General features: G+C 35.2%; 2 protein-coding genes across 2 annotated transcripts; both read left to right on the top strand.

Moving 5' to 3' along the window:
- The first annotated feature begins 1443 nt into the window (after nucleotides 1-1443).
- LOC100024421 (olfactory receptor 1030) lies at nucleotides 1444-10888 on the top strand. Its single transcript, XM_001375654.4, has 2 exons — nucleotides 1444-2369; nucleotides 10867-10888. Exons 1-2 carry the CDS (start codon nucleotides 1444-1446, stop codon nucleotides 10886-10888), a joined length of 948 nt encoding a protein of 315 aa, XP_001375691.4.
- A 3941-nt stretch (nucleotides 10889-14829) lies between these two features.
- Nucleotides 14830-15768, top strand: LOC100024398 (olfactory receptor 1030-like). Its single transcript, XM_001375639.3, has one exon. It carries the CDS (start codon nucleotides 14830-14832, stop codon nucleotides 15766-15768), a length of 939 nt encoding a protein of 312 aa, XP_001375676.2.
- The last annotated feature ends 5787 nt before the right edge of the window (nucleotides 15769-21555 follow it).

Genomic DNA, 21555 nt, shown 5'->3' on the forward strand with positions numbered 1-21555 from the left:
TTCCATGTTCTCAGATAGCATATTTCTAACTGAATAAATTCAGCCAAAGATTATGATAAATATACTTTAATGACATTTTCTGTCATAATGGAGATAACTGAAAGGGAAGCTAAGTGACAAAGAAAATATTTTCTAGGTTTTGCTGCAAAAGTATTTTCTTATTTATGTTTTGCTTAGACTCTTATTAGACTCACTATATACAGTGTTAAATCTTATGAAATGAGACAAGGTTATTGAAGAATGTCAAAGGATAAAAACAATAGAAATTTGGTTTGGTGTATGTATTTGTGTGCCTATTTGTGTAATTCCCACTTCATAGTAAGGTTAGTCAGTACTCTTTCCAGCCTCTAATAAACCAGTCATTAAGGATTGTATAGATGTAAATGGCATGTCACATTTGCAGATAACACAAAATTTAGAGGAATAGCAAAAGGTTGGAATACAAAGTCAGCATCCACAAAAGTATTGGCAGGTTAGATGGACCATTCAATGGAGTCATATTGTATGATTCTATTGGAGTAAATATTAATTCTTAAATTTGAGTTCAAGAAAATAAAATTCCCTACTATAAGATGAAGGCATAATTCGATAAAAGAGAGAGAGGTTTAGGCAGCCTTCCATGTCAATGTCAATCAACAGGGATATGTGGAAACCAAAATGACAGAAGGCTCAGGATTTTACATCTCATGCTTTGTCCAGTAGAACCACTCCTTTCAAAGCTGCTCATGGAAATGAGCAAAGTTCACATTTATATATTATTTAAATATTTTCAAATCAACTTGCATTTGTTATCTCCAATGTTTTTCACTATATCCTTATAAAGTTGGTGATATTAATCCCTTCCAATTTTTTCATTGGGAATTTAAGATCAGAAAAAAAAAACATGCAGATTCAAAAGACTTATAAGTATCTGAGAAGGAATATGAAATCAGGTATGTCTAACTCCAGGTTCTGTAATCTATCCCATGTGGGATAGATTTTAATCTGTAATTTTATGGGTAGAAATAGTACTCAATAACTGTGCATTTTAAGCAGAGTACCATGCATATTGGAAGTGAATAAGTGACAAACAATTGGGGGGGGTTTGAGGACATTTGGTATAGTATACTTCATTAGCAAAATGTATGAAAAATTGCAAAAGTCTGATGTAGGTAAGAATAAGGAATGAGAAACTGATGGCCATAGTTTCATAATGGAATTTTCAAAAGGTCAAAAGAAAGTGAAGTGGTCCTCCATTACATCTGGAAGGCCTTCTATGACTATATGTTAATTTTTATGAATTTTAGATCATTGAACATTTGAATTCTAGAATAAATCAGTTGTTTCCATATACCTAGCAAATCCTTCCTATTCTAGTTCCCTTTTGGCCATTTGTGGGAAAGTACAGAGGAAAAAGGTCATGTTTATCTTCCTTTTTACCTTCTTAGGTATTACTTGAACAAAATGTCCAAGACAAATCAGACCATGGTGACAGAATTCATTCTCCTGGGACTGACTGACCGTCCAGAGTTGCAGCCTGCCCTCTTTGTAATATTTTTAGTGATCTACTTCATCACTGTAGTAGGGAATGTGGGAATGATTGTATTGATTAGGATAGACTCCACACTTCACACTCCCATGTACTTTTTCCTCAGTCACTTATCTTTTGTGGATCTTTGTTATTCCACCAATGTCACACCTCAAATGCTGGTCAACTTTTTATCTCAAAGAAAAAATATTTCCTTTGTTGGATGCTTCATACAGTTTAATTTTTTCATTTCCTTAGTGATCACTGATTATTACATGCTCACTGTTATGGCCTATGACCGTTACATGGCTATTTGTAATCCACTTCTCTATAGTAGCAAAATGTCTAAGAACATCTGCATCTCCCTGGTCACAGCACCCTATGTTTATGGTTTTGCCAATGGTCTGATACAAACCATCCTGATGCTTCGTCTATCATTCTGTGGCCCTAATGAGATTAACCACTTCTACTGTGCTGACCCACCTCTCATGGTCCTGGCCTGCTCAGACACTTACATCAAAGAAACTGCCATGTTTGTAGTTGCTGGTTCCAACCTCACCTGTTCTCTCACAATCATTCTCATTTCTTACATGTTTATCTTTATAACCATCCTACGCATGCATTCAACTGAAGGCAGACGAAAAGCTTTCTCTACCTGTGGCTCCCATCTGACAGCAGTCACTGTCTTTTATGGGACTCTTTTTTGCATGTATCTAAGGCCTCCCTCAGAGTCATCTGTAGAACAAGGAAAAATTGTAGCAGTTTTCTATATTTTTGTGAGTCCTATGTTAAATCCCTTGATCTATAGCCTGAGGAATAAGGATGTAAAGAATGCTGTAAAGAAAATTATCAGAAGTAATTTGCAGGTGAAATAAGACCTTGGCTTAATGGTATTTGTTTTTCTCTGATCTGACACATAGATGGATCTATTTTTTTTTCATTGTTTAATCTACAAAGACTAAGTAATGAAAGACTTTTCTTTTTTTTAATTTAAAAATGTTATTTAATAGGTTTAGAATTTTTTCCATGGTTATGCGATTCATGTTCTTTCTCCATCCCCCCCCCCCCCAGACATCCTAATTTCACTGGGTTTTACTCATTTCATAGATCAGAATCTATTTCCATATTATTAATATTTGCATTAGAGTGATCAGAGTTTACATTCCCAATCATGTCCCCATTGACCCATGTGATCAAGCAGTATTTTTTCTTCTGTATTTCTACTTCCACAGTTCTTTCTCTGGATGTAGATAGCATTCTTTCTCATAATTCCTTCAGAATTGTCCTAGATCATTGCATTGCTGCTAGTAGAGAAGTCCATTATATTTGGTTGTGCCACAGTATATCAGTCTCTGTGTATATGGTTCTCCTGGTTCTTCTCCTTTCACTCTGCATCAATTCCTGGAGATCATTCCAGTTCACATGGAATTCCTCCAGTTCATTATTCCTTATAGCACCATAGTATTCCATCAACAATGGATACCACAACTCATTCAGCCATTCCCCAATTGAAGGGCATCCCCTCATTTTCTATTTTGTTTTTTTTTTGCCACTACAAAGAGTAGTAGTAGTAGTAGTCTCTCAGTAACCGAGGATGATGATTGTCTTTGTGCGTTTTCATCTATGATAGATGAGTGTGCACAAAGACACTTGTGCATGAAGGAGATTTAAGTGGAAAAGTCCATGCACAGAGACAGTCCCACTCTCTTGGCGTTGGAAGCCTGGGTCCGGTGGCAAGAAAAATTGTTACACCTGGAGACTTCCTCAGCTGCATTGGATGACCATGTTGTCCTTTGTGCTCCAACATGCCCTAAGCACTCCACAGTGCTTTGCTGCGTCACCATCTCAGCGGTTGAACCTTCTTATTGGTTTCTTTCGTCTGTTCGGCCGAAGCAGTCTTCACATGCTTGGTGAGCAAAGACTTGGTTCACCAGGGGTCTACGACCTGATGGCTACCCTCACAAGGTTTAGCCGGCCTGTCAAAGCCGTTGCCTGGGGTGTGGCCACTGCTGCATGCTAGTAGCTACTGGGAGCCACAAGTGAGAGCTGGGTGTCAGGTGAGGGTCAGAGGCTGGGGAGCTGCCCTAAGAAGGCATGACAAGCCCTCCATACCAGAGATACTACACCTCCCTGAGCACTCCATACAACCCAAATTAACAAAATATGGAACGCTTCACAGATTTGTGTGTCATCCTTGCACAGTACTACAAAGAGTACAGCTATAAATATATTTTTTAAAATTTTTTCCCTTATTTATTTCCCTTATCTCTTTGGGGTATAGTCCCAGCATTTCTATGGGTGGATCAAAGGGCAGACAGTCTTTTAAAGCCCTTTGAGCAGAGTTCCAAATTTCCATCCAAAATGGTTGGATCAATTCAGAACTCCACCAGTAATGTATGAATGTCCCAATTTTGCCATATCTACTCCAACATTTATTATTTTGCTTTCAATTTAGCCAATCTGCTAGATGTGAGGTGTTACCTCAGAGTGGTTTTGATTTGCATTTCTCTAATTATAAGTGATTTAGAACACTTTTAATGTGCTTATTGATAGTTTTGATTTCCTTATCTGAAAATTGCCTATTCATGTCCCTTGCCCATTTATCAATTGGGGAATGGCTTGATTTTTTTGTACACTTGAGTTAGTTCCTTATTTGAGAAATTTGAGAAATTAAATCTTTGTAAGAGGTTTTTGTTATAAAGATTTTTCAAATGTGTTGCTTCCCTTCTAATTTTGGTTGCATTGGTTTTGGTTGTACAAAAACTTTTTTTAATTTAATGTAATCAAAATTATTCATTTTATATTTTGTAATGTTTTCTAACTCTTGCTTGGTCCTAAAATATTTCATGTCCCATAGATATGACTGACAAAATATTGTATGTTCACCAAATTTACTTATAGTTTCCTTCTTCATATTCAAGTCATTCACCCATTCTGAATTTATCTTGTTGTAGGGTGTGAGGTATTGATCTAAACTTAATCTCTCCCATACTGTTTTCCAATTTTCACAGCAGTTTTTTGTCAAATAGTAGAGTTTTTGTACCAAAAGATGAGGATCTTTGGTATTATCATAAACTGTCTTGCTGAGATTATTTTCCCCAAGACTGTTCCATTGATATTCCCTTCTGTCTCCTAAACAGTAGTAAATTGTTTTGATGACCACTGCTTTATCATTTTTCCATCCATAATATTTTTTCATTATTTCCCTTGATATTCTTGATATTTTATTCTTCCAAATGAACTTTGTTATAGTTTTTTTTCCTAATTCAGAAGAAAGTTTCTTCATAGTTTAACAGGTATGGGACTGAATGAATAAATTAATTTATGTAGGATTGTCATTTGTATTATGTTAGCTCATTCTCCCTATGACCAATTAATGTTTTTCCAGTTGTTTAAATCTAGTTTTAATTGTATAGAAAGTGTTTTGTAATTGTGTTCATATAATTTCTGTGTTTATCTTGGCAGATAGATTCTAAGTATTTTATATACTCTAGTGTGATTTTAAATGGAATTTTTCTTTTAAATTCCTGCTGCCAGGATATATTAGAAATATATAGGAATGCTGAATATTTATGTGGATTTATTTTATTTATTTATCCTGCAACATTGCTAAAATTGTTCATTATTTCCACTAATCTTTTAGGGGATTCTCTAGGATTCTTTAAGTAAACCATCATATCATCTGCAAAGACTGATAGCTTGGTCTCCTCATTGCCCATTTTAATTCCTTCAATTTCTTTTTCTTTGCTAATTGCTACTGCTAGTGTTTCTAGTACAATGTTAAATAATATGAGTAATAATGGGCATCCTTGTTTCACTCCTGGTCATATTGGAGATGCTTCTAATTTGTCCCCATTGCAGATAATATTTGTTGATAGTTTTAGGTATATACTGTTTCTTATTTTTAGGAAAGACCCTTCTTTTTGCATACTTTCTATTGTTTTCAATGGGAATGGGTGCTGTATTTTGTCAAAGGCTTTTTCTGCATCTATTGAGATAATCATGTGATTTTTGTTGGTTTTCTTGTTCATATGGTCAATTATGTGAATGGTTTTCCAAATATTGAACCATCCTTGCATTCCTAGTATAAATCCCACCTGATAATACTGATTAAGTCTCATGATCACTTACTGGAGTCTTTTTGCTAGTATTATATTTAAGATTTTTGCATCTATGTTGATTAAGCAGATTGGTCTGTAGTTTCCTTTCTCTGTTTTTTGTCTTCCTTGCTTTGGAATGAATACCATGTTTGTGTCATAAAAGAAATTTGGTAGAACTATTTTTTGCTTATTATATACAACATATGGTAGGATTTGGGTTTTTAATCTACTCTTCTATTTGCTTCCATTTTATGGATGTATTTATCCCATTCACATTTAGAGTTATGATTACCACCTATGTATTTCCCAACATTTTTATTTCTCTCCTTTTCCTGCCCTTTCTTCTTTCACTATTTCCTTATATACCAGTGTTTTGTTTTTAATCAGTCTCCCCTATCCCCACCCTTATTTTACTTCCCTTTCTCCCCTCTCCCTTCTTATTCCCCTCTTATTTTTCTTTAGGATCTTTTTAAGCTACTCCCCATAGACTCCCTACCTAATATTATTTTTTCCTTCCCCACCAGTCTGTTTGTTACCCTTCTACTTCTCTATAGGGCATGAATCAATTCTTTGCCCCAATGGATCTGATTGTTCTTCTTTCTTTGAGTCAATTTCAATACACGAAGAATTAAGTATTTCCTGTCTCCAACCTCTTTACATTTCCAGTATATTGGTCTCCTACCCTTCTCCCACCATGTACTCCTTTATGAAATATAAACTTATCCAATTTTGTCTCTTTTCACATTTCTCTTAATATTATCATCTTTTTAACCTCTAATTTAATATACATTCATATATACATACATACATATATATAAATATATATATTGACATTTTATCCTATACAGTTTTTCCCTGTTCCCTCTAAGTATATTTCTAGCTACCCTGATGATAACAATTTTTAAGAGTTACCAATATAGGGGGCTGCTGGGTAGCTCATTTAATTGAGAGCCAGGCCTAGAGATGGGAGCTCCTAAGTTCAAATCTGACCTCAGACACTTTCTACCTGTGTGACCCTGAGCAAGTCACTTAACCCCCATTGCTTAGCCCTTACCACTCTTCTGTCCTGAACCAATACACAGTATTGATTCCAAGGTGGAAGGTAAAGGTTTTTTTTTTTTAAAGAGTTACCAATATTATCATTTCTTATAGGAATAAAAATCATTTGAACTTATTGTGACCGTTAAATTTTTTTCCCCCTTTCTTAATTACATTTTGGTGATTCTTTTGAGTTATGTGTTTGGACATCAAATTGTCTGTTTAAGTCTGGTCTTTTCTTTATGAATGCTTGAAATTCTTCTATTTTATTAAATGGCCATACTTTCTCCTACAAGAATATAGTCATTTTTTCTGGGTACTTGATCCTTGTTTGTAGATCCTTTTCCTTTGCTTTACAGAATATAATATCCCATGCCTTCCAGTCCTTCAGTGTAGATGCAGCCAGAGCCTGTGTGATCCTAACTGTGGTTTCATGGTATCTGAATGACTTCTTAGCAGCTTTTAATATTTTTTACTTGGTCTGATAGTTCTTGGATTTGGCTATAACAGTCCTGGGTATGGTCAGTTGGGGATTAAATGCAGGAGGTAATCTGTGGATACTTTCAATCTTCACTTTTCCCTCTTGTTTGAGAATATTGAGGCAGTTTTCTTGGTGAATTTTCTTGTAGGATGATGTACAGGCATTTCCTTTTGTAATGATCTGGTAGTTCAAGAATTCTTAAATTTTCTCTCCTCAATCTGTTTTCAATGTGTATCATTTTGTCAATGAGATGTTTCATATTTTCCTCAATTTTTCATTCTTTTGATTTTGTTTGATAGATTGTTTGCTGTCTTGTGAAGTCATTTGCTTCTAGTTGTTGGATTCTAATTTTTAAAGACTGAATTTTATCTCTGGATTTTTGATCATCCTTCTCCTTCTGGTCTGATTTTCTTTGTAGCTCACCTTTCTTCTTTGCCTCATTTTTACACTGGTCGATTTTGGCTTTCAAGACACTATTTACTTGTTTTAGTTCATGTATTTTCTTTTCTCAATTGTCTTCAAGATCTCTTAATTGTTTTTTGAATTGTATTTTGAGTTCTTCCAAAGCCTATGTCCAAATCATTGTAGTGTCTGTATTTTTTCTTGGTGTTCCTTAGTCCTTCTCTGTTCCATTTGCTCTTTGTTCATTAGCTGGATAGAAGCTGTAGATTATTATTTCTTTTTATGTTGTTCACTCATATTTTTTCCTTCTTTCCTCCCTGTAATTAGCTGAAATCTTGGTCCTCTGATTATTTGCTGGATCTGTGGGTTTGGGTTATTCAGTCCTGAATGCTCTTCTTCTCTGCTTTGCTGATTGACTAGTTTAGACTTATGGTATTGATGAGGCCTGAGGTCAGATCTTCCCCAGCTGGCAGCAGAAGCTTAAGTTGTAGGCGATTTCAGCTCTCAGTGCAGTATATGGGGGAGGGGTGTTGGAGTTTCCCTGTCCTCTGAGGACTTTTTATCTGCCCTATTGATAAGATTAATCCAGGGTGGAGTAACTTTAAAAAAGGGCTGGAGGGGAATATGGAGTTTTTTGGCTGTGACTGTGACTAGACTGTGTTCTTTGTGCTTCTCCTCTTGCTGCCTCCCTGCTGCCTGTGGTCAATGCCCTTAACCTGGCACAGCCGTGCCAGCAAGGCACTCCCTCTGGACTAGCACTCTTGCCTGCCCAGAGATTCCAGGATCCACTGGAGACTCAGCACAGTGAGTGGGGGAGGGGTCCTAAGATCTTCCATCTTCCTTCCCCTTGAACCTGATAGTTCAAGAATTCAGGCTTTCTTTTTTTGTTTTGTTTTTTCACCTTTTAAGTTGAATTGTCCTGTTGTTAAATTTGATTTTCCCTTTCCTCAAAGCATTTTGTTTTTGATTGGTGTGGAAAGATTTTTGGAGGTCTGGACTTTTGCTGCATCTAAGCCACCATCTTCCAAGAATCCTCAAGATGTTTTTCATAACATGTCCAAAAAGGCATTTTGGAATCAGAATTTCTCCAGATCAATTCTTTGTGGAACAGAAACACACTTTCTCTCTCTCTTCCTCTTTCTCTCTCTCTTTCTCTTTCTGTTTGTCTCTCTCTAATTCATAGAATTGACCAAAGTTTACATTTACACAGAAGTCTTAAGATTTATAAATCACTTTACCTATATTATCATCATTGAGCTTCCCTAAAACTTTATGAAGGTTTTGTTTCCATCTATTATTTTGCTATTAGAAATCTGGAGTTGTAGGAATTTAAGTGAGTTGTATGGATCCACTTAGCATATTACAGTCTTAGACAGGCTGTCTCCTGAAATCTTCCCAATTCTTGGTCCATCATGTCAACCTCGGTAACACTATTTTAAAAAAATATTTTATTTTACTAATCAAATGTTAATAAAAAAATTTCACATGTTTCCTGCAGTTAGAAGATCCAAATTGTCTCCCCCCAGTCCCTTCCCTCTCACTTTCCAGAGATGATAAGAAATTGGATCTGGGTTTTACATGTATTATCTTGCAAAACCTATTTCCCTATTGTTCATTGTTGTAAGAGAATATTCATATAAACCCCAAACTCCTAAATACAAACCTAAATAAACTAAAGTGAAATATGGCATGCTTTGATCTGCATTCTGACTCCAATAGTTCTCTGTAGGTAGGTATCATTTTTTGTTGTAGGTCCTTCAGAATTGGTCTGTATCACACAAACAGGAACATCAATGTAGGAATCAGGAAATTGTTTATCCAACCTTTTCAGTGAGTAGTTTCATTTTCAGCACAATAGCTCCACCCTAACATTACTGTAATACTTATTATAATAGATGTCAAAGAAATATTATTTGGAAAGGGATTGTATGCAAGAGACAGAATCATTATTTGAAATAGTCAACATCTTCAATTATTATCTTCTCCCTATGGTTCTTTCCTTTTAAAGCCTCTGATTCTGTAGCATTATAGTCTGTAAACAGCCCTCAAAAATTTCTGCAGGAGATTAATTCATCACATGCCTATTCATACTTATCTACACATTGACATTTATATATATATATATATATACATATATTTATATATATTTATATATCCACATATCATTTAGCAGTATAGATGCAAGTATATTTATCTGTGTTACATATATCATATATGATGTCTATATTTGTCCCATTGTTGGGCCAAGCTCTTCTGTATAATATATTTACACAGTTTTCATTGATGTATTAAAAAAGCATTACCTTCTGTCTTAGAATCAATACTAAGTATCAGTTCCAAGGTAGAAGAGCAGTAAGGTCTAAGAGTGATTGGGTTAAGTGACTCACCAGGGCTACACAGCTAAGAAGTATCAAAGGTTAGATTTGAATCTAGGTCTTCTTATCTCTGAATCTGGCTCTCTATCCAATGAACCACCTAACTGCCTCCATTGATTTATTTTTGATACCACAATTATTTCCTGAGTATACTCTCCTAATACTATCTCCTCTATTGCTACTTTCTATCCATTATTTGTATTCTAACGTATATATGTTTATATATATATATATTTATATATATATATATATATAAACATATATATTCTTTCAGATTGGGAAATATCCTTTGATGTTGTTTATATTCCCAATGATTACCTAAAGTCTGGTAAATTGTAATTGCTAAATGAATGGAGACTTAGATAGCATTGTAAATAGAATGCTGGGTTTGAAATCATGGTCTTATTTTTATGAGTTCACATCTCAGACATTTGCTAGCTGTGTCATTTAACTCTATTTTCCTCAGTTACCAAACTGTAAAATGAGTTAGAGAAGGAAATGGCAAACTACTCCAGTATCTTTAGCAAGAAAATCCCAAATGTGATCACAAAAACTTGGACATAACTGAGAACAACTTATAATAACAAGAAATGAATGCTATTTTATTAATTTCTCCAAGATTTCATTACCTTGCTTACTACTCATCTCTTTTTCAACTCCTGACTTTATTCTATTGGACATCAACATTCATGTTGCTTTTCCCGGAGTTATACCCACCCGAAGTTCTTTAGTTTCCTCATATCTTCCTCTATTCTAACTCAGCTACACTCAGGAATATTTGTATCTTGTAACACAACATAGCCTCCAATCATTCCATCTCTTTCATGTCTCATCCCTCTTAAACTTATTCTATGGGATTAGAATCCCTTCAAAATTTTATCCAATATAACTTCATTTTCTTCTCTTTACAATATAATTGCTATAAGTAATCAATAGATTAATATACTGTTCTCTACTTAATAGTTGTGAGAGAATACTCATATAAACCCCATACTCCCAAGTAAAAATCCAAATAAACTAAAGTGAAATATAGTATGCTTTTATCTTGCCTTATAACAAGAATAAAATATTTATTTACCAATTATGTTCCAGGCACCATGATAAATACAAATAAGATCTCAATTTCTTCTCACAATAGCCCTGGAAGATGGTTACTTTATTATTTCCATTTTAGAGATGGAAAAGTAAGCCAAATGGAGGTTAAGTGATTTACCTAGGATCACAAAACTAGTAAGTGTCCAAGGCCTGATTTGAATTCACAGCTTTCTGACTCCAGGCTCAGGACTCTAGCTACTGGACCACCTAGTTACCTCTATTGCTATTTATTCCTCAGAAACCTCAAACCTGGATTATATTACATCTTTTTAACTCCTCCTAGTAAACTAATGAATGGAATTGGAGGAAATTATACAACTAAACTAACAGTGTACACTTCAGATTTGTCATAACTAAATCACCTGGACCATCAGTACAATAGTTAAATACTTTCTCTCCATTCCAAATAATTGTACTCATTTCACATACCAGCAAAATGAAGCTTTAGATTCTGCAAGCTAGGCTTTGGAAATCTATCAACTGAGAATTAACAGAAGAATAGACTTTTTTAGCCAAATTGGACAATATTTACTAGAGTCTGGTGGTTCGTGTAATAGTTAAAAGAGTGGTTGTCATAAACTGTAATGATTAAAATAGTGGAAGACTTAAATTGTGGCAGTTAAAAGAGTGGATGGCTTAAATTGTGACCACAGAAAATATGTTTTCACTAACGTGTCTTGTTTTTAAATCAAATATATAAGGTGATCACCAGGGGAAAATTTCCAATTATTCAAATATACCCAAGTCAACTGGGTTTTATAGAGATTTTAATTCATACAATGAGGAATTAAAGAAAGAGAGAAAGAGAGAAAAAAGAAATAATGAGAAAAGGGCTATACCAGCCTAGGCCAGCATGAGCCAGCCTAGGAAGAGAGGGATCAGTCAGTCTTTTATCACTCACCACAAGATCTGTCCAAGCAAGTATTCAGAGGGACAGAGTCTCATCAGAGGGAGTTTCAGCCAGAGTCAGCCTCCCTCAGACTGTCTTCAAGAGACTGACTCAAGAGACTGATTCAAGAGCCTCTCCTAAGAGACTGTCTCTTTAGGAGACTGTCATCTCCTTATAAAGGGAATTTTCTCCTATGTCTCCTCCCCTAAGTTCTCCCATCTACCAATCACAGTAGACGTTTTTCAAAGGACAGACCATTCTTAGTTTACAAATAAGAAGACTAATCTTTTCAGTAATTCACACATGAGTAGACTAGAATCTTTGAGTAAGTTTCTCACCTCATTGCTCCTTGTAAGTTCACAAGTTGCCTGACCTTTATAGGTACTTAGCACCCTTTTGTATTAGATCTAAAAATAGGCACAGCTTAAGAACTTTTTGTCTTACTTTAAGTATGGGTTTAAGTACTTTCATTGTTCAGCAAAGAGTTTACAACTTTATCTTCCCCTAAGGCATGCTTAAGTATGGGTGAAGTAGAGTTCTCACATTCCTGATCAAGTACCTTCACTGCCCAAATGGGGAATGGCCTTAACCCAACCTTATGAAATAGGGTCTGGGAATTTTTAAGGTTCACATTTGTGTGTGTGTGTGTTTGCTTATGGGGGTGTGCACATAACATGTGTTTAACATGTTTGTTAAATGAAGCACTGCCTAAAGAATAAACATAAATTGGTTTATAAGAATCAAATCCTTGAAGCTGTTATTAATATTATTTGTAAAGTGCAGATTATGCTCAATTACACCTCTATTTCATCACACTATTTTTATAGAGAAAATTCTCTTCAAAATAGTAGACAAGTTCAAGCTGTTGTAATCTTATCATTCAAACAAGATAATGAATCTAGAATGCTTTGTAAATGCTTTTGCAAAAGTAAATATCACATATGTTTTTTACTACTTCTTCCCAGAAGTCAAGTATGGTTGGCACCATTCAAAGGAAACCAATTGCATAGACCCTTCATTGCCCCCCCCACAAGGAAATTGACTCATCTATGGGCCATGAATTAATATATTAAAAAGAAAAGCATGATCATGACCTTCATGAGTTCACATTCAGTGAGATTTTTAAAAATTCCCATTCATTTAAAGAGGAGTTCCTTTTTGCAAATATCCTAAACTTAGTAATATCTCATCCATGTACTCATGGGGAGAGAAATGAAAGAGACTAATTGAACCCCAAGGATTCAATCCCAAAGTGACAAAGGTCTCATAAATATTATTCAGTTGCCATCATATTTCTATATTCCAGGTGAGAACCTTCTCTTTCACAGGTAGGGTTGGAAATTCTGTGGGCTCTGGAATTCAGAGTAAATCATATTCTGCACAGATTTCAGTTATGTTTATTTACTTTGTTCAGGTAGTAACTGTAGACTAGGAAGTGATGAAGACAATTTTGGTGATATGGATTGCAATGGTTTGAAAAAAATAATGTGGAGTGGAAAGCATTCTCAAGGAAGATTTGGATTCCTATCCCCATTTGTCCCAAACTAGCGATGTTGCTCTGGACAAGATACTTAATTTGTGAAATTCCACTAATAAAAGAGTGATTCTAATATTTTCTACCACTAACCTCATTGAATAATTATGAATAAATCAGTATAATAGGCTTAAGGTGCCATAGAAATGTGAATTAATATCCTTCTGAGGTAGGAAAAAAAAGGATTTCATTTTGCAATGTAGCATAAATTAAGGAAGACCTAAATGATATGATGTTCTTTCCAGGAAGGTATCTAATAGTATTTATGTCAGTAACTAGACAATGGATCTCTGGTAAGCCATTTCATCTATTGAATTTTGTTTCTTTATATGTAAAATGGCAGAGGAGAGGGTTTGAACTAAATGAAATACATGATCCAGAAAATTAAACTGAATGAGCATTTAGTGGGGTAGCTAAGTGACTTAGTAGATAGAGAGTCAGGCCTAGAGATGGTAGGTCCTGGGTTCAAATTTGACCTCAGACACTTCATAGTTGTGTTACTCTGGGCAAATCACTTAACCTTCGTTGCCTAGCCCTTACCATTTTTCTGCCTTGGAATGAATACACTGTGATTCTAAGACAGGTTTAAAAAAATTATTAAATTAGTGACATGTACCAGGCTCTGTGTTCAGACAGAAATTTAACATCCCCAGTCATCAAGGAGCATATATTCTACAAGGGGAAAACTACATATATACAGACAAGTATAAACAAACATTAGTGTAAGAGAAAATAAAACAATTTTGAAGAGAGAAGAAGCACTGGGAACTGAGGAGATCAGGAAAGACTCCCTGCAGGGAAGGACAGCAGATCTGTATTCTGAAGGCAAACATGAAGAGGAAGAAAATCCCACGTATGGAGAGGATCCTATATAAATTCACAGTGATATTGTTCCTTTTTTTTCCTCCAGGCTAAAAGTTATCAGTTCTTTCAAGTGATCCTCATATAGAAAGATGTTTATGCCATTTAGTATTTTGAATTCTCTTTTGGATGTTTTCCAAGTCCTCAGCATCCTAATAAAAATGTGACACATAGGACCAAATTTAATCTTGCAATATTACCAGGAGATAGTACAATGGGAATATCACCTCTCTAGGCTTGTACACTACGCATCTATTCATTCAATTTAAAAATCATATTCACCTATTATTTGCTATGAGCTTGTGTTAATTCATTATCAAATTCAAGGTGATTACAAATTTGAATTCTAGAATAATCAGGTGCATCAAAATATCCAGGGAATTCTTGCTATCCCAGTTCCTTATGGGCTATGAGTAATTGAGTACAGGGTAGAAGAAAGCATGGATGATATGTAAGAGAAAGGTATGATGCCTAATGAGATAAGATCATATTTTGTTTTGTTTTGTTTTGTTTTCATTTTTACCTTCTTAGGTATTACTTGAACAAAATGTCCAAGACAAATCAGACCATGGTGACAGAGTTCATTCTCCTGGGACTGACTGACCGTCCAGAGTTGCAGCCTGCCCTCTTTGTAATATTTTTAGTGATCTACCTCATCACTGTAGTAGGGAATGTGGGAATGATTGCATTGATTAGGAGTGACTCCAAACTTCACACTCCCATGTACTTTTTCCTCAGTCACTTATCTTTTGTGGATCTTTGTTATTCCACTAATGTCACACCACAGATGCTGGTCAACTTTTTATCTGAAAGAAAAACCATTACCTTTGCTGGCTGCTTCATACAGTTTAATTTTTTCATTGCCTTGGTCATTATAGATTATTACATGCTCTCCGTTATGGCCTATGACCGTTATGTGGCTATCTGTAATCCACTGCTTTATAGTAGCAAAATGTCTAAGAACATCTGCATCTCCCTGGTCACAGCACCCTATGTTTATGGCTTTGTCAATGGTCTGATACAAACTATCTTAATGCTCCATCTATCCTTCTGTGGCCCTAATGAGATTAATCACTTCTACTGTGCTGACCCACCTCTCATGGTCCTGGCCTGCTCTGACACTTACATCAAAGAAACTGCCATGTTTGTGGGTGCTGGTTCCAACCTCATCTGCTCTCTCATAATCATTCTCATCTCTTATATGTTTATCTTTATGGCTATCTTGCGCATCCGTTCAACTGAGGGCCGGCGTAAAGCTTTCTCTACCTGTGGCTCCCATCTGACAGCGGTCACTGTTTTTTATGGGACTCTCTTCTGCATGTATCTAAACCCTCCCTCAGAGACATCTATAGAACAAGGGAAAATTGTAGCAGTTTTCTATATTTTTGTGAGTCCTATGTTAAATCCCATGATCTATAGCCTAAGAAATAAAGATGTAAAAGATGCTGTGAAGAGAATTATCAAAAGGAAATTACAGACTAAATAAGACATTGGTTTAATTATATTTGTGCTTCTCTGATCTGAACCACAGCTTCTCCTCAAAATGATTCTTTATTTAATTTACACAGACCAAAACCAAAATGAGATTTACTGGTTCATGTCCAAGAAGGCAACGAGGAACAAGGATTTCTCAGGACCTAATTTTTTCTCTTTTCTCCTCCTCTTTCTCCTCCTCCCCCTTTTCCTTCTCTTTATGTTTCTCCCTGGCTCTGTCTCTGTCTTTCTCATTCTCTAATTATCTTGACCAAGGTTCACATTTCCTCAGGACTTTCAATGTTTTCAAAATAATGAACTATATTATCATCACTGAGACTCACTACAAACCTAGAAGACACATAGCTCATCTTCACAAAACTTCTCATCTTTTCATTCAGTACTTGATCCTTTATAATACTTAAAACAAACAATATATTTTTATTAGCATAAATGGTACTCATTGAAGAAACTCATCATCAATATGGATCTGCAATTCTACAAAGAGTAACTTTAGAAAATTCCTTGACATCATTGAGAGGTGATCACACAGACAATATATGTGAGAGTCTAGACAGAGCATTAGCTTATATTAAAATGACGGGTAATCTATAAACTCAGTCAGACTACCTCTCTATTCCTAGACCAACTCTCTAGCCACTATGCCATGTTGTCTAATTAAAAAAGTAAACAATAACAAACTAATCAATTTTAATTTTTTATGAAAGACATGGTGACTTTTTATTTTAAATATTGAAAAAAAGTTCAAAAAGATATTGTCACAATGAAACAGAAGGCCTTCTTTCAAATATAAATTTGAAGGCCTCTTTGATTCCAGGGTATATTTGAGTTACCATTTCTTTGCTTTCACTTGAAGGGTATAACAATAAACATTAATAAAATGTTTACTTTGAGAATAGTATTATGCTAGGTAGACACTGGAAGATGTACAAAATAGATAGGACAATCTCTCTGCCCTAAAGGAGTTTGTTCTCTTTTTTTTAAATAGTCATAATCAAGCCAGAGGCTAAAAGTTGAGGAGGAAGGAATTCTATCCATGGAATTTGATGGGATAGGGATCTGTTCCATTTTCTTGTCCCTATTTATATTGTAGAACCTGTCACAGACCTGACACTTAAGAGGTATTGGTTAAATGATTGTTTATTGATTCATTAGAGAAAAAACAAAGATACTGCTACTTAGATTCAGGAGACTTAGGTTTGAATACTATGGTGGAATAACCTGAAACTTATCCATTTGCAATGTCAGTAAGAGAGAGAGATATCTCATTGCTTGTTCCATAAAGTTAGTTTTGAGTAAAGTCATGTAGACTTCTAAATTATAGATGACATATTTTGTGGCCTTTAATCTTCCATCTATGGTGTAGATATTCTGTGTGTATATGATTCTTTGCCCTTGTCTTAAAATATGATCTGTTTGAGGGCAGGGACAATGTATTTTTTGTTTGTTTATACATCCAGTGCTTTGGGCAGTTTCCAGTACATTATAAGTGATGAATTAACATGGGTCAGCACTAGCTTAGGTTGACTCTAAACATTTTTTTGTCCTGCATCCAGTTTTCAGTTGGAAGGAGATGGCATCAATCCTCCACCTGGAGACTGATGGTCATGTGAAACTAATAGGATTTGCCAACAACAGTTTGAGTTACATTAAAACATCCTACCCCATTTACTGGAAATTCTGGCTTGAAGAGGGGTGTCAAATTTAAAGACTATAGGTATGGAGTAAAGGTGCAAATGTGGAGTGCCAATTTTCCACTGATTTATATTCTGTGAAGTGCCAAGGTTTCTGTTTGCTAGAGATGGGTGACAGAAGTAGCTGAATTTAAAATTCACTACTTAACCAGGAAAAACTAAATTTGCTGCAGCTGCACTATTAAGGAGGGTACAGAACATGAAATCCTTAAAGATGAAGTAAATCTAAGTATTGAACAATAAACAGATGGCAGGACCATCAAAACTATGTATCTTCTCTAGTTACCATAACAGCAGCATATATGAATCTTGCTTTACTATACTCATCTTGTCCACATTCATCCTTGATTGATTGGTGAATTATCACAGATCAGATGGCTGATAAGGGACTGTTTGAAAAAATACCTGCTAAAGAGTAACATTGTGATAGGACAGATCTCAAGAACCAATCTTCTATAGGTAATTTTCTATTGAAACAATGGCAGAGGATGGGATATGCAATGAAGGAATATACTAGACTATTACTTATGCCACAGATAGTACTAGTCAATACTCAGTGCTATCCAACATATTTTGGATATATGAGCCAAAAAAGGATGCTAGAGTTACTAATAAATACATTTAACTGGCTCAAAATGGTTACAAATGTAACCCAAGAAATGTAGGATGTCCAGTTAATTGAAAAGAAATGTATGATCTAATCATTTTATATTCTTTGGGAGCATAAGTACAAGCAAACCTTTGGAATGCATATACATTAAGTTGATATCTCTAGAAAATGACAAGAAATATATGAATTATGTGTTCAGTATAGACCAGTTGACTAAATATGCTCAAGCATACTCAACCAGGAAAAAGAAAGCCTCCATTGTTGCTAAATTATTATAGGGAAAATATTTCTCAAGGTACAAACTCCCTCTAAGAATTCATTCAAAGAGAAGTCAGCTTTGGTTGGCAAAAATGTCTACCATAACATATACACGGGGCCCCAGAGTGGCTAGTAGTGTTACTAATGTTCCAAGTAAATTATCTGTCTTCAGGTAGCTTCTGTATTGGCTTTTTTGATTTTGGAGGAATTAAAATGGGTACTTTTCATCCACACTCTGATGAACTTATTACGGACATTGTGATAAAAACAAAAATCTCAATGCTGCTATATGAATTAAGTTTTCTTCTCTATGTGGGCAATTCTACTAGGAATGGGGTGTGTACTCTACTTGTTATGTTCCAATATTTTGGTGCTTCTTAGGATATAAAGAGAACAAATATTAATGAGTAGAATTCCTCTGTGTTAAGAATGAGACTTAAAGAAGTTCATCAGCTAACTGTGGCTTTGGCTTGGAAGAATATTGGAAGCAAATAGTGGTGATATGTGCTGATGATTCTCATAGTAATGACCTTCAATAAGTTAAGACCTTCTAATACAGCAGAGCCTTCATAAGACACATAAGTTAATGGACTAATGGAAATCTGCTCCATTCCATGGTAGAGAGTCTAGACAACTTGTCTATTTACAAAAATCCCTACCCCACCTCAGGATAAAAATTCATCATAATTCCTTACTGTCAATTGGTCTATTAGTTGACATTCTAGATCGACAGACTAAGTCACAGAGAGACATTGACCTTTGCAGATATAATGCAAGCACAATTGCAACCCAATTACACAAAGACTGTCTGATCCAGTCATAGAATCAGTAACAAACATTCGAAGTGAAGATGATGCTACATACTTTACTCTAATAACCAATTCAAATAATGGAAGGTGGCTGACCAATATCAACATCTTTTGGTTAGTAGCATAGCTACTTGGAAAAAGATAATTTCCTTGGAACATAGTAACATTACTAGCCACCCTGGATCCCAATATAAGGTTAGATTAAGGAGGACAAGTCTGTTATAATGCATATTTTGATGAACCCATATCCTAGGGCAACACAGATATGGGGACAGATAGATCAGCAGGTCACAGGACCATTAAGACTATATGTTTCATGACCAGACTAACTTATAAATGCCCCTGTAAAACTATGACAATCGTTACATTATACATTTTTATTGTTTTTCAGGCATTTCATTCATTTCCAACACTGTTCATGATTTCACTTGGGTTTTTCTTGGCAAAAACACTGGAGTGGGTTGTAATTTCCTTCTCCAGGTCATTTTACCAATGTGGAAATTGAAGCAAAGAGAGTCAGGAGCTCAAAGAGCTAGCATCTGAGGCCAGATTTGAACTTAGAATGATGAGTCTTCTTGACTCCAGGTCTAGAGCTCACCTCACTATACTACCTAGTTTCTTCATATAACACATATAACCAGATAATGTCAGTGATTTCTCTTTTGGTATATAATGTAATTGCAAATTACATTTTCAATTGTGCATATATGTTCATATATGCATGTGTTTGTTCAAATATATTTGTGTTTCTTAGATGTTCTTGCTATGCTTTTGACCCATATTTGTATTTTGCTTATTCTGTGTAAATTGTTTATTAACCTTGTTTATCGTCTATCATGTTGATAAATATATCCTGATTGGTTTGTTGGTTGGTTCTTTTCCTATGTTCTTGAAGAGGACTAAAAATGATATCACCATTATTTTTTTTGACTCATGAATAAATTGAACTTAATTGAGAAAGAATTTTGTAAAGTCAGTGGCTTCACTCCATCTTCCAAAGTTATAGAAGGCCATTGGCAAACAAGAGTCAAAATTACTGGTGATACTTGGGAAGCAGTGAATGATTGTGGCTTCTTTGATGTCTAAACAAGTTCTAAATGCTTTATAGCATCTGCTTTAGCTGCCTTCATGATTGTTGGAATGAATTGTTCTCATCTGCCACTTCCACTGGGTAAAGTCTTCATTTGGCTGGGTTAAATGTTCCCCTGACTCACAGGTTAGTCTGTCTGCCACAACAGTTTACCATGGTGATGCTACCACAAATGCTTCAAATCCTTGGAGCCATTGGTGAGAGAATGGTGATAGGTGGATGCATAAGAAGAATGAGCAGCCCTGAAAAGGGTTCTGAAAGATCTCACAGCAGAAATAGTAGGCTTCCTTGAACACCCCATGAACCCATATGGGAAGAAAGGAGGCAGTTATATAATTTAGGAGATAGAACATTGGACCTGGAGTCAGGAAGATCTGTGTTCAAACCCAATTCAAAATGCTTTCTAGCTGTGTTACCCAAGGCAAGTCATTTAACCTCTGTTGACCCTTAATCTATTGGAGAAGGAAATGGCAAATTATTCCAATGTCTTTGCCAAGAAAAACACTTCACGCAGAGCCAGCTTGACTGAGCAACAATTAAGTAATTTGATTTTTATTATTATATCTCTGTTTAATTGCTCTCATATTCTGAACATCCATGTGTTCCTATATAATGTACATGTGACATATATTGAACATAATATAGATGAGTAGTTACTAAGGAAATATGCCAATTGATGCTCTTTATTATGCTCAATATGTTGCATTAATTGTTGATGCCGATTTCCTGTGCATACTGCTCTAATAATAATTCCTGTGGTGATGGTTCATAACATTTAAACTGTTATATATTAATAAGTGTTTTATGCTTTCCTGAAAATACAGATACAAGACCTTTCATGGCTAATTTCTACAAGGTATAGCAAATTCCAAATTACAAGGAAGAATGTAAGAATGCTAACAAGGACCTTGGGGATGGTATTTCTGCTATTCTTAGGATGAGAAGCTAATGAAAGAGTAGGACAAAAGAGCATGGTTTCTCTCCAGGTTTCAAAAATCTCTCAAGTAAAGGATGGAAGGAGGAGATTATAATGCCAAACAACCTCTTAAACACACAGCAGTAACAGGGTCATTATGGTTGGTGGAAGTAACATCTATCATCCTTTTCTTCAAATTCAGCTGTACAGAAGAGGAGACTATGAAAAGTGTCTCCTAAATCAAATAGAGGAGTGTTATATGAGTTTTTTTATTATTAAAATTAAAATTAATTTAAATTAAAGCTAGCTACAGTTGCTGGAAAAATGACAAAAACAGACAAGAGGAAGTTGCAATTCTTCCTCTGCCTCTTGTCTTCCATTTAATTAAAAATATTCTCCTAC

This window comes from Monodelphis domestica, chromosome 6 (genome assembly GCF_027887165.1).
Source record: "Monodelphis domestica isolate mMonDom1 chromosome 6, mMonDom1.pri, whole genome shotgun sequence".
Taxonomy (NCBI): domain Eukaryota; kingdom Metazoa; phylum Chordata; class Mammalia; order Didelphimorphia; family Didelphidae; genus Monodelphis; species Monodelphis domestica.